Below are 13,284 nucleotides of genomic sequence, written 5' to 3'. Positions count from 1 at the left end.
GCAGGGCTGCAGGCGCGGGGAAGGCAAAGCCCCCTCCCCAGGGAGCTGCTGATCTCAGCCCGTGTTGGAGAGCAGCTGGGACATGCTCTGATCCGTGATTTTGGGAGCCACCAGCCCAACGGGAGCCAGAAGCGAGTCCCCCCCAGCCCCCTGCAGCTCTGAGCAGGCAGACTCTCATTCGGGGCTGAACCTTTCCCTGCCCTCCTCATTTGCAATAGGGAAATGAGGCTGGGGAACGCAGCTGGGCCGTCCTTAAAGCTTCTCCTCCGAGCTGCACCTTCAGGAGGGAGATGTTTTGGGTTCCCTGGTGTCCAGCGAGGCCAAGTGGCGGCTGGGCCGGGCTGGCCGGGTGCAGTGGCGTGGCCTGACCGGTGTCCCTGTCCCCAGGACGGTGCTGCTGCTGAACCGCTCGGAGGTGCAGGGCGAGTTCCTGTCCATCGCCCGCAGGCTGAGCTCCAGCGAGCCCGCCCAGCGCTCCACGCTGCTGCTGCTCCTCGAGCACCTCTACCAGGCCAACTTCGGCACCCGCTGCGACCTGGACAGGCTGCACCAGCTGCTCAAGGTGGGCTGGGGCAGCGCCCGCCCTGGGCTCTGCGGGAGCAGCTCCGAGCAGGGGCTGCTGCGATTCCTACCCGGAGCAGCACTGGCTCGGCAAAGGAAAAGAGTTTGGGTAACGCTCCCTGGAGGAAAAATGCTCATTTTCCCCTTCTCGGGTTAGACCTGAGGTCCCAAGTGTTTTGTGAAGTGTGTGCAGAGGGCTCTCTCCCCTTTTACCCCGTCACTCCTTTCCCACCCCAAAGTGGAGAGAGGAAGGGCCCCCAGATTTGAAAATCAGCAAAAGTGTTTGTTTGACCAGAGAAACAACTGGGGGAGAGGCAAAAAAAAAAAAAAAAAAAAAAAAAAAAAAATCACGAAGAAAACCCCTGGGGTGTTTTCAGAGTCATTTTCATTAGAAAAGTTTGGGGGGACTTGACGGGGGAGAGTCCCCCCGTTAGTGATGCTGCCCGTGTGTTGCCTCAGTGGAGGGACCCCTGAACGTGTCCCCCGGCTCTGCTCCGCAGTCCAAGCCCCTGGAGGAGCTCTCGGAGCTCTACGCCAGCGCCGCCGATGCTCAGGAGGCGGCGGCCGCCAGCCCCGACCCCGCGCTGGCCCGGGAGCGGCTCCAGGCCGTGCTGCGCGACATCGCCGGGGCCGCCTCCTTTCCTGCCATCACAGGTGAGCATCCCCCCGTCCATCCCTCTCTTCCCCAGGGCTTTCTGCCAGCTCAGCCCCTGCAGCAGCAGCGGGGGAGAGTGGTTTTGCAGAGCCTCAGCCGAGTGCGACGACTGCGATGAAAAAGCACGGCCCCAGGTCCTGTTTTTATAACCACACCTGAGCCACGAACAGTTTCATTTAAACAGCAACCAAATGAGTTGTCCAGCCTTTGAGCAGTTGAAGGCTGAGATGAAAGCATGAAATCAGAAGCCAGTGACATCTCGGTGTGAAGTGTCCCCTTGTCCTGGAGCTAAGGACAGCAGCCTCGGGGCTGCCCAAAACACGCAGGGGGTGGGTGGCACCTCCCGGGGCAGAAGAGCTGGCAGGGGTGGCCCCGGGGGACCCTGCAAACCAACTGCTGTCCCTCCTCTCTCCCCAGGCGAGGCCCAGCCCCGCAAGCTGCACCCCTTCCCCATCCCCCCCGCTCGCTGCTACACCTACAGCTGGGACCAGGACAACTTCGGTGAGTCGGGAGCCTTTGCTGAGCTCCCTGCTGGGCCCCGGAGCAGTTTTGGAGAAGTAGAAGGTTCCCCTTCTGCTGAGCTGGTGCTTCCCCATTCCTGGAAGGACCTTGCCTGTTCTTGGGAAGGCTCCGTGCTCTTCCCCGCTGGCCCCAGCGAGCGGGAGCCGAGCTCTGGGCCAGGCTTTGCAGTGAAGGCCAGCCCTGACAGGGAGCCAGGGCGGGTCAGTCTGGGGTTGGATCAGCCAAAGGCTTGGCTTTGCTCCGGTTAAACCTGGATCAGAGGTGAGGATGTGGTGAAAGCTGGGTGGGCAGGAACCAAAAGCCCAAGTGGAGTTTGCCTTTTGAGAACCCAGGCAGAACCTCGAGGAGAGAAACACAGTTTTCTTTGCCGAGCTGAGCCTTTTGTGGAAATCGAAAAACATTGGGAAGGAGGTTTCCAGCTCCTTGCTTGACACCAGGGTGGAGGAGAGCTTTGGCCGTGAGGAGTGGCAGTGGTGTCTGGGCCACCACGTTTGCAGCAGCTGTGCTGGAGCCCGTGGCAGACACCTCCTCCCTCTGGTTGCTTTCAGACATCCTCAACGATGTCCTCAGCAAGGAGTGCAGCATTGCTGAGCCCCTGGCCTCGGAGAACGAGGAGGAGGACGAGGAGGAGGAGGAGGAGGAGGATGTGGAGACCGACGGCGGCTCCCCTGAGCAGGACTCGCTGCTGGCCCCGCTCTGTGCCGTCTCCAGTGACTCTGTGTACTCCGTGCTGCCCGAGGAGGGCTCCAGGCCCTCGCGGGTGTCCCTCTTCGCCTCCTCCAAGGAGTCCATCTCGGAGCTGACGGTGGTCTCCAGGAAGTCCCTGAAGTCGTTCGTGTCCAGCCTGAAGGACTGCATGGACAGCGGCTACGCCGAGGACAGCGACGAGAGCTCCCTGGACACGGCGGGCAGGCCGGAGCTGCCCAAGCACCGCCAGTCGCTGACCAACCGGCTCTACAGGCTGCTCAAGAGCAAGGGCCAGCAGCTGGTGCAGCGCCGGGACTGCCCCGGGCCGTGCTCGCTGCCGCTGCGGCGCGCCGAGAGCCTGTGCGCGTCCCCGGCGCAGCCGCGCGTCCCCGCGCGCTCCCGCCGCGCGCTCTCGCTGCCGCAGCACGGCCCGGGCCAGCGCGGGCCCGCCCCGCTCGCCCCCCGGCCCCTCGGGCTCCCCCGCCGCCCCTTCCTCAGCTGCGACGAGGACGCCAAGGCGGGCACGCTGCGCGTGGTGGTGTTCGGCTCGGACCGCATCTCGGGCAAGGTGGCCCGCGCCTACAGCGACCTCAGGTGAGCCTCCTGCGCCGGGGGGACCCGCCCTGCCCCGCCGCTCCGCTCCGCTCCGCTCCGCTCAGCCGCCTCTGCACCTCCCCAGGCTCAAGGAGAGCTCCTGCCCCTCACTGACACGGTACTTCAGGCTGCAGTTCTTCTACGTGCCCGTGAAGAGGAGCTGCGCCGCTCCTCCGTCCACCCCGCAGATGCACCATCATCATCATCATCATCATCATCATCACCCCTCGCCGTCCCCGGGGGACCCCCCGCCCCGGGCACAGGTGGGTGCGCCCTCCCCGCGGCGTCCCCGCGGCTCTGCTCGGCCCGGGGGTGCTGCGGGAGGTGGGGCGGGCTGAGGGGGCCCTCGGGGTGACCCCAGTGTCCGCTTTCAGGACCCCTCCCCGGCTGGGGTGGAGAGCAGCACCAACGACATCTCCCACTACATCGGCCTGCTGGACCCCTGGTACGAGCGCAACGTCCTGGGGCTGATGAGCCTGCCCATGGGCGTCCTGTGCCAGGTGCGTGTGTGCCACGGGCGGGCCGGGGTGTGCCCCTTCCCCAGGGAGCTGTCTGGAGAGCCTTCTGCTGTGCCACACGGACACGGGGTGGAGGTGGGGCTCCCGGGGCTCAGCGGGAGCTTCCCGTCCCCAGCGGGGTGGGGCGGGCAGTTGTGGCTGGAGGTGCCACCTGCCTCATCCACCTTCCTGACCCGTTCTGCCACCCCAGTGTGCCAAGCCCGAGGCCGAGCCCCAGGAGGACTCCCAGGAGCAGCTGCCCATCCTGGCGGACATGATCCTCTACTACTGCCGCTTCGCCACGCGCCCCGTGCTGCTGCAGCTCTACCAGACCGAGGTGGGCAGAGGGAAAAGAGGGGAGGCCCTGCCTGTGCCACCGGCCAGGAGCTGCCTGTGAAGCACCGGGGGTGTGGCACAGCCACCAGGTGCTGCCGAGGCGGAGCTCGGTCCCCTCTGGTCCCCTGGGTGTCCGTGGTGCCCTGGCTCAGGACTGAGAGCAGCTCCTGCCCTGACCACGAAGTCCCAGGAGCAGTTTTCCACCCCAGCACAGTTCCCCACGCACAGAGCAGTGCCTGGCAGTGCTGCCAGCTTTTCCACACTGCTGGAATCCATCCCGAGCTCTGCTTCCCAAAGCAAGCCCCTCCATGAGGCGAGTTTTCCCCACCTCGCTGTGTGCCTGGGGCAGGTGTGCTGGGGACGGCTGAATTTGGGGGTGCAGCCCCTGCTTTGGGGCTCTGCCTGGGGACCAGCTGCACCCGGGCTTGGTGAGCAGAGCCACGCAGGATTTGTGCTCCCAAAGCAATTCCCAGACCCTGCTGTTGGCTCACTGTGGGTTTTTTCCCAGGGGAGTTTTAAGTGAAAACAAGGGCGTTGGGTTGTTTTGGGGATCTGTTCGAACAGTCTGAAGTCCAGCTAAAGGCAGGCACCACCCCAGGCCGCTGCTGAAAGGTGCTTTGAGAGCATGGAAGGATTTCCCCCAGCTGACCCATTTCCTAGGGACTGAGAGGGGTGAAGGCTGCCTGGCCAGGCTGGGTCCCCTCACCCCCACGTGTCCCTCTTGTCCCTGCTGGCAGCTCACCTTCATCGGGGGGGAGAAGAGGACCGAGGTCTTCATCCACTCCCTGGAGCTGGGGCACTCAGCAGCCACGAGGGCCATCAAGGCCTCAGGTCTGTAGCTGCTTCTGCACCCCCAGCTGCCCTGGGGGTCTGAAAGCAGGGCTGGGAGGGAAGGAGGGGCCGGGGAGCCTGGGCTGCAGGAGGTGTCTGAGCCAGGCTGAGCGGGGATCCAGACGGCTCTTCTCTGCTTTGGGAGAGAAACGTCCCACTTCTGTATTCCCTCCAGGAGTGAAACCATGGCAATGCCCGATTGTTTGTGCTGCTCGGAACTCTAGAATGGATTTACAATAAAACACCTCCAAGCCCGTTTCCTTCCTCTCATCAGCACCTGCCAAATGCAGCTCTTTATCTTGCTACTGCTTGCTCTTTGTGCTTTGTCCAGAAGTGTCATTGACAAAATCCCTCTCTTCATCTCCTTGTTTGGCTGGGCAAAGCCAGCTTTGGGTGTGTGTGCTTGGAGCCTTCTGCGAGGCTTTTTTTGTACTTTTATTGTTACGAATTTATAACGTTAGTGATCTGAAGAGAGCAGAGCAGCGGCAGGGACGCGTGGCTGCAGTTCCAGCCCGGGATGCTCCGGTGAAGAGCGGCTCACACAGACCCCTCATGGCCAGCCCTCAATACTGCACCTGAACGCTCCTCGTGGCTTCAGCCGGCGGCTTTGCTGTGACCTCCACTATGAATTGTGCCCTCCCCGCTCCCCCAAAACCAGGCTTGGGCAAAGAGCTCTTCCCCCCAAGCCATGAAACCGCCGGTGCTGAATCCAATGTTTGCCCTTGGCTTGTCTGGCACCGCTTCACCGCTGCAAAAAATCATCCAGGGGGGAAAAACCAGTTAGAAAGTGTCAGGCCCAGTGTTTCAGGGTTAGTGTAAGGTGGGCAGAAATCTGCCTGAACAAACAGGAGCTGCTCTGTGATTTCCCTGAGCTCTGACCCCTCTGCACCAGCTCAGCCAGAGCCACTGTCACTTCTGCAGAGTGCTTCTGTGTCGTAATTCCTCTCTGGATTCTTTGTTTTCTGCAGGTTTTAAGCCACCTTTTCTCTGTTCTGCCCTTTTGCCCCACAGCCGTGCTCAGCAAGCCCTTCTCCCCTTTCTGCAGTCCTGGGTGTGCTGCTGTAGCAGCAGCCAGGGGAGGCTGGCGATGAAAAGCCCCCGTGTGACGTTTGCTCCTTGTTTCCCGCAGGTCCAGGCAGCAAAAGGCTGGGAATAGATGGAGACAGGGAAGCAATCCCACTGACACTACAGATCGCATACAGCAAGGTCTGTGCTGGCACTGCTGGGGCACCTCCAGAGCTGGGGACAGCTCTGGGACACTCGTGGCAAGGACCTGGAGGGGCTGGAGCGTGTCCAGGGAAGGGAACGGAGCCCCAGGAGAGGCTGAGGGAGCTGGGAAGGGGCTCAGCCTGGAGAAAAGGGGGATCAGGGGGGACCTTGTGGCTCTGCACAGCTCCTGACAGGAGGGGACAGCCGGGGGGGTCGGGCTGTGCTCCAGGGAACAGCAACAGGAGGAGAGGGAACGGCCTCGAGCTGCACCACAGGAAGTTTAGGTTGGATATTAGAGAATATTTCTTCACTAAAGGGCTTGCCAGCCCTGGCACAGCTGCGCAGGGCAGTGCTGGGGTCACCATCCCTGGGGGTGTTTAAAAGATGTGGGGTCGGTGCTTACGGACTTGGCAGGGTTAGATTTAGGGCTGGACTTGACCTGAAAGGCCTTTCCCAAGCTGAAGGGCTGTGTGCTTCTCTCTGGCTGCTCCCTGCAGACAGCTGCCAGTGGCAGGAGCCACTGGAACGACGTGGAGAAGGTCTGCACGTCCATCAAGCTCAGCAAGGCCTGCAGGAGGCACGAGGAGCTCGGTGGGTACGGGGTGGCTGTGCCCAGGGCAGGGTGGGGGGCACTGGGGGAGTGGCGTGGATCTCCCGGCTGGAAAATGAGGGAGGTGGGAATGCAGGAGACACGTGGCAGTCTCCTGATGTTCCCTCAGCTGTGCTGCAGCCCTTGGGTGTGTGCCAATCCTCAGCACCACATCGGGGACAAAGGACACGTCCTGCCCCACTGTCCCAAAGCTTCCAGCTGGAAAAGCATCCACTGGGGATGGGGCTGGGATGGCTCAAGCACAGGATGGTCACTGCAGAGTGATGCTTTCCAGAGCAACGCTTAGCAAGGAGGCACAGCAGGTGAAACTCTTTAGGTGAAGCAGGACCAAGGGCCAGGTGCTCGTCCTGCATCCGCAGCAGCCTGCCTCACACGCTTCCCTCAGCTGCTGCTGCAGCCTGGGTCCCTTCCTGCAGCTCACACACAGCTCCCAGCCGCCTGCCTTGGCCTCAGAAGCCTTTGTTCTAATCGGGTTTCCCACTAATCAAGCTTGGAGCCTTTGAAAAGCTCCAAGGCTCTTGGTCCATGCGTGTATTTGGTTTGTTCTTAAGAGCTGCTGGCTTGGCCATCAGACACGCCCAGTTCTGAGACAGCTGAGGGGGGTTAGGTCCTTCTTCCTCGTGTGCCTGGTGCCTGGCAGGTGTTTGTCAGCAGGATAGTCAGGGGAACGGGTGACAGACATCCCTGCAGGCTCCGTGGAGCTCCACACTGTCCCTCCTGCCCCTCCCCATCCGTGGAGCCACGCAGCCAATCCTGGGAGAGAAAGAAATCAGGAATGGGTTTCTCACCCCCTCTGGACGCTGAGTTGGATGTTCCTGCTCCAGTTCAGGGTTTGCATCAGGGGTGCCCTCAGCTCCTCTCTGGGGAGAAACCTCTCCGTGGATCCCCGTCCTGGGCCCCGGTTCAGCAGTGTGACCACAGCATGTCACTGTAATTCCAGGAGAGGAGGCTCCAGGTGGGCTCAGGAGGGTCAGAGTCCTCACGGCGACGGGCAGTGGTTCTTCCCTGTGTGCAGCCCAGGGTGGTTAAATGTTCTCCCCCGCTGTGTTTGGAAGGCAGCTGGACTTAGAGAGGACGTTCAGCAGGAGGGGAGGAAAGCTGGGACTGCAGTGCGTTGCCCCAGCAGTGGGGTCCTGCTGGAGCTCCAGTTCTGGGGTGCTTGGAGAGGTGCAGGGACCACTTGGGTTCCCACGGAGCCCCAGGCCATGGCAGCTTCCTTCTTTCACAGCCTCGAAGACAGAATGTCTCAACCTAACCGTGACCGAGGTGGTCAAGAGGCAGAACTCCAAATCCAAGAAAAGTTTCAATCAGGTAACTCCAACCAGCCCTGGGGCTTTTACATTTGGGGAGATGAGGTCGGCCTGGCCCAGCTGGGAGGGGGAGCAGGGCTGGAGGGAGCAGCTCCCTGGGGCATCCCTTTGCTGCTGCCCCCAGTCCTGCCCCCAGCTCCCCTGCCCAGCCCAGGGCAGGCACTGAGGCAGCAGCTCCCTCACTCCAGCCTTTCCCCTCAGCAGATCAGCGTGTCCCAGATCAAAGTGGACAAGGCCCAGATCATCGGGGTCCAGTCCTCCTTCGCCGTGTGCCTGGACCAGGATGAGCAGAAGATCCTGCAGAGCGTGACCAGGTGGGAACTGCAGCCAGAGCTGCTGGGATGGGACAACCTGACCCATCCATCCGAGCCCCAGGCTCTGAGCTCAGCTTGGATGGATGCTCCTGCTCAGATCCCAGCAGCCCCAGCCCCGCTCCCGCTGGGCTCTCAGCCCCATTCCCATTCTCATTCCCTCTGGGCTCTCAGCCCCATTCCTGCTGCCCCTGAGGGTTCTCAGCCCCATTCCCTTCCCTCTGGGCTCTCAGCCCCATTCCCCTGCCCCTGAGGGCTCTCAGCCCCATTCCCCTGCCCCTGAGGGTTCTCAGCCCCATTTCCTTTCCTGCTGGGCTCTCAGCCCCATTCCCCTGCCCCTGAGGGCTCTCAGCCCCATTCCCACTGCCCCTGAGGGCTCTCAGCCCCATTCCCTTTCCCGCTGGGCTCTCAGCCCCATTCCCCTTCCCCTGAGGGCTCTCAGCCCCTTTCCCACTGCCCCTGAGGGCTCTCAGCCCCATTCCCACTGCCCCTGGGGGTTCTCAGCCCAGGCCTCGCTCAGAGGTTGTTCCTGGTGTTCCCCTGCAGGTGTGAGATCTCCGTGTGCTACAAGCCCAGGGACTGTGACCCCCTGGCACCGAGGGGGTCCCCTGTGGCTCCCCAGGACCCCTCCGAGTTCCACTCCCTGCTGTGTTTGCCCATTGCCACCTTCAGTGGGGCCCTGCCCTAGAGGAGCCGCGTCCCTCCAGAGCAGACGCCGTCCCACACCAGTCCAGGCTCGGGAGAAGGAAAAGGACACCCAGGAGCTTGTCCAGGAGCTCCTGCAGCTGCAGAGTCGCTGTGGTGTCACCATGGGGGCTGAGCTGCTCCTGCTCCAGGCTCAGCCCCTCCTCGGGCAATGGGATCGTTGTGCTCCGGCGTCTCTGGGGGCTCCTCAGGCGATTCCTGGCTGTCTCCTGTGGATCAGCAGATGCCAACACCCGGTGGCAGGGCAGGGCAGGGACAGGGATATTCCCTGCCAGAAAACGGTGCCAGTGGGCTGTGGGGAAGGGTGAGCTCATGGGGATATTTGGGAAAAGGAATGTCCTCGGCTCTGGGCTGTCAGGTGTCTGTCAGTGCACGGCAGTTACAGATCCCATGGTGCTGGTGAAATACCAACCCATGTCCTGGTGGAATTTCACCTGTGACAGGTTGAGGATGCTCAGGACAGTTTTTTGGGATGGGGACAGGTTTCTCAAGGTTTCCCTTCCCTTCTGGAGGTCGGGTGTCCTGCAGGGAAGCAGAGAGCAGCCTGCAGCACGGGCTGGCTGTGTCCCAGGGAGCTGAGTGCAACAGGCCATCCCAGGGCCAGGACAGCTGCTGGTGGATCCATGTATTTCCTGTGCGCCCAGGAGAGGAATTCCCAATTCCTGCAGGATTCCAGCACTGAGCTGTACTCCCAGTCCGGCCCCTGCTCGTGCATCCTGCTCCCAGCACTGTGTGCCAGAGCCAGCCCAGGGCTGAGCCCTCAGTAGCTGCTGGAAATCCATCAGGAGCTGTGCTGGACTCCCAGCAGGGAGGGAAGCACTGGGGAAAGCACCAGGATTGCCTCAGGGCCACCTGCAGAGTGACATTTGCTGGAGAGGGCCCCAGCTCCAAACCCAACGAGTGACACCTGCAGTGACAGCAGGATTTGAGATCCTCCCCCCCACAAACATTCCAACCTCTCCCCCCTCTGTGCAAGGCTGTAGGTACAGAAAGGTGCAATATTTGAGGATATTTAGGGGTAATGTGACCCTATGAGCAAAGAAGTAAGACTGGAAAAGCCTCGGGCTGTTTCTGGGCGGGTTTTGGGGATTGTAGTGGTGCTGGCAGCACAAGAGCTCATTGTCTGCTGCAGGCTCGAAGGAGCTTGATCCCAATGTTCTGTGTTCCCTGGATGTGTCTGGAGGGGAGCCCTGGCCCTGCTGGGGGCTGCAGGGCTCAGCCACAGTGGGGTCAGTCCAGGGGGTCCCTTGATCCTACAGGAGGCAGGCCCTGCTGAGCTCCTGGCGCTGTCCCCAAGCCTGGTGGCACAGCAGCCGTGTCCCTTGAGGTTCAGCCTGCCAGGGAAGCTCCTGGGGGCGCAGGTGCCCCAGCAGAGTGGGGGCCAGGTTTGTCTGCTGCATTCCCCCATCCCTGCTGGAAGTGCTGGGGGATCCCAGCTGTGCCCCTGGCTCTGCTCCCAGCTCTGCTGGGCACCTTCTGCTCCCGCTGTGCCATTGCTGGGCACAGCTCGGCCTGGGCCAGGGCTGCGTGCCGAGGTCCCCGAGGTGCTCCCTGGTGTCCTCAGCAGCTCTGGCTGCAGCTCCTGCCAGGGCCAGAGGTGAGGAAACCCGAGATGTGCCCGCGCTCCTGAGGCCCCTGCGCTTCCCCCTCCTGCCTGAATCCACCGGCCCAGGCTGGCGCTGCCCTGGGGATCCAAGGGAAGCCCCTTGGGGGCTGAAACCTCCCTTGGGCATGAGCAGGAGCCCTGGCCCCACCCCAGGGCAGAGCCAGGTTGCTCTCCCAGCAAGGATCCACCTCGCTGGCCACACAGGGGCTCCAGGAGCACCCAGCTTCTCCAGGTGCACGGAGCAGAGTCCGTGCTGGGCAGGGACCCTGGCACTGCCCGCCCTGCTGGGCTGTCCCTCCTCACGGGATGCCTGGGCGCTCCTCCCCAGCGCTGTTTTAGGCTCCAGGGATCAGAATCGGGGTGTAGTGGCTCTTTGCACACACTTGGGAAAGGTTTTCTCTCCGACTTTTCCTTCCCCACGCAGCTTTGTGGTGTTCTCTCCAGCGGGGCTGGAATTTGGCAGGGGGTTGTTCCCTTCAAACCAGCACCTTGTCCTGTCAAACGCTGGGTTTGGGATCTTGGGATCCGTGGCCAAACCCATGCCAGGACACAAATCCCTCTGGGTTCAGCTGGCCCTACAGCAATCCTGGAGAAGAGAATTTCCATCCCCATAGAGAAAACCAAGCACAAACTCCTGGCGAAGGTTCTGACCTCTGATGCTTTCTGGAAATGAGAGAATTCCAGGGTTCTTTGGGGTGGATTTTGTACATTTGTGTAGCCTCAGCAAATCTGTGTAAAGTCTGTGCTGATCTGTAAAATACCGTGCAGAGAACTTTTAAAGTAATTGTAAAATATTAAAAGTTGATTTATTTCCAGTACAGGAGCAGTATTTGGGTCAAGGAATCCCTGGGTGGGTGGGAGGCAGGGGAGGAGGCTCCAAATCTCCCCAGAGGAACTGACCTGGGAGCAGGAAAAGGTTCAGAGTCATTGGCAGAGACAATTCCAGGACTCACCACAGCACCGGAATTTCTCCTTCAGGTGCTCCAAAGTGTCCTGCTCACAGGTGGGTGACCTGGGATTAACCTGCAGGTGGAACCTGCACAGTCTTTATCAATGAAATGCTGTTTTCCACCCTCACAGGACATCCTGAGGTGCTGCCCAGACTTGAACACTCCATAGTTTATTATTACCATCTTTTCATCTCCTTAGTACGATTATTTTTCCTTGGGAAAAAAAAGTATTGGAGATGAGTCAGTGTAGAGAAATGAAAAAGGCAACTTCAATGCCACCACGCTGTCTGCTTGGCTCTCCCTCTCCCCAGATCCCCTCATCTTCTATATTTGCTGGAGCTGGACTAAAAATAGAGCTGGGCTGGAGGCCAGGGTGGAAAATAGAGCCGCAGCATCAGAAGAGTTTGGTTTGTGACCTGCTCCCTTCCAAAGCGTGCAGGAATCGCCCGGGGCCGGGGCTGGCCCTGTGCCGGGGCATTTCCCCGCGGGGCAGGAGCGGGGCTCGGCCAGCTCCGCTTGCTTTGGCCAAAGCCCCCTGCTGCCCTCGGGCCCTCGGCTGCCGCCGGCTCCGTGATTAAAGAGCCTCGGGAGGGCAGGGAAAGCAAAGCGTCCCTGAGCAGCGCAGGGGGAGCGGGCCCGGGCTGCCCTGGCCGCGGAGGGTGCGGGCGGTGCCCGAAATAGGAACCCAGCGTTAGGGGAGGAGAAACAGCCACGGCTCTACTCGCTGCTCCCTGGGCACTGCCACCCTGGCACTGCCACAGCTGCTCTGGGCACCTGTGCCAGGGCCTGCCCACCCTGCCAGGGAACAGTTCCCAATTCCCAATCTCCCATCCAGCCCTGCCCTCTGGCACTGGGAGCCATTCCCTGTGTCCTGTCCCTCCAGGCCTTGTCCCCAGTCCCTCTGCAGCTCTCCTGGAGCCCCTTCAGGCCCTGCAAGGGGCTCTGAGCTCTCCCTGGAGCCTTCTCCTCTCCACGTGAGCACCCCCAGCTCTCCCAGCCTGGCTCCAGAGCAGAGGGGCTCCAGCCCTCGGAGTATCAGGAGATCACTTCAGGAGACAGAGTTTTTCCATCCGAGGAAGATTCCAACTGCTTCAAAACCTCCCTGCACCCCACCCATGCACAGGAGTGACCAGGTAGGGCTCCAAAATACCTGCAAATCCCAGAGCACAGTGTTTGCAGGGACAAAGGGCTGCTTTGTCCCTGGCCTGCCACACAAGAGGTTCTTTCTCTGCTTCAGTTTGGTTCTTCCCTTTTTTCCCCAGTCTTCTGACTGAAGGCTTTGTGTGAGCAGGGTCATACCTGGCTCTTCCTCCCTCTGCGGCCAGGAGCTGATGTTATCTGGGGGAATTCAGCAGTTCCCTGTGCTGCTCTGAGGCTTTCTCTCAGCTGTGCTTTGGTGTTTAATGACATCAGAAAATATGGGGAACCAACCTCTGTTGCCCCTTCCAGGGGCTGCCACAAGGATGTGGCCCCAGAGTAGGGGGAGGGTTTGTGGTGCTGTGACAGAGATGGGAAGGGGGAAGGTGAGGCTGAAGGGCCCCAGCAGGAGCCTTCAGTGCGATGGATTTTTGGGTTTGGATCCCAAACTCGGCGCCGATGAGCGGATGCTGGGTGTGTGCTGTGGGCAGTGTCCTCCCCCTTCTCTGTGCAGGGGAGGGGAGTCCAGTTCTAGGGCAAAATGGGGGGTGGTGAAGGTTTGGGGCCTGCAGTGCCCAGGGGAGTGCAGATCTCCGGGAGCAGCAAAGCAAGAGCTCACCTGCGGAGCCCGGGCCCAGCCCAGCCCTGCCAGAGCCTCTTCCCTCTGGAATTTGCATGGCAAACAGGAGAGTCCTGCCCGTGCCACAGCTCCTGCACGCTGGGAAACTCCTGCTGAGGAGGGACAGACAGAGGTGGCATCAGG

The 13,284-nt window shown here is 61.3% G+C and overlaps 1 protein-coding gene across 1 annotated transcript in view; it reads left to right on the top strand.

Annotated features, from left to right (window-relative positions):
* PIK3R5 (phosphoinositide-3-kinase regulatory subunit 5) overlaps window positions 1–11,243 on the top strand; it is a 41,051-nt gene extending 29,808 nt beyond the window's left edge. Inside the window, exons 7-19 of the mRNA XM_053995036.1 lie at window positions 388–562; window positions 1,062–1,215; window positions 1,634–1,717; window positions 2,287–3,019; window positions 3,105–3,282; window positions 3,394–3,519; window positions 3,728–3,853; window positions 4,590–4,683; window positions 5,813–5,889; window positions 6,390–6,483; window positions 7,731–7,813; window positions 8,017–8,126; window positions 8,670–11,243. Of these exons, the coding sequence (XP_053851011.1) occupies window positions 388–562; window positions 1,062–1,215; window positions 1,634–1,717; window positions 2,287–3,019; window positions 3,105–3,282; window positions 3,394–3,519; window positions 3,728–3,853; window positions 4,590–4,683; window positions 5,813–5,889; window positions 6,390–6,483; window positions 7,731–7,813; window positions 8,017–8,126; window positions 8,670–8,811 (2,176 nt within the window). The 3' untranslated portion in view covers window positions 8,812–11,243. The remainder of the gene's footprint in view (window positions 1–387; window positions 563–1,061; window positions 1,216–1,633; window positions 1,718–2,286; window positions 3,020–3,104; window positions 3,283–3,393; window positions 3,520–3,727; window positions 3,854–4,589; window positions 4,684–5,812; window positions 5,890–6,389; window positions 6,484–7,730; window positions 7,814–8,016; window positions 8,127–8,669) is intronic.
* The last annotated feature ends 2,041 nt before the right edge of the window (window positions 11,244–13,284 follow it).

The sequence above is a fragment of the Vidua macroura genome, chromosome 19 (genome assembly GCF_024509145.1).
Source record: "Vidua macroura isolate BioBank_ID:100142 chromosome 19, ASM2450914v1, whole genome shotgun sequence".
NCBI lineage: Eukaryota > Metazoa > Chordata > Aves > Passeriformes > Viduidae > Vidua > Vidua macroura.
Note: the sequence above shows the minus strand (reverse complement) of the source record. Positions and strands in the feature narration are given on the sequence as shown.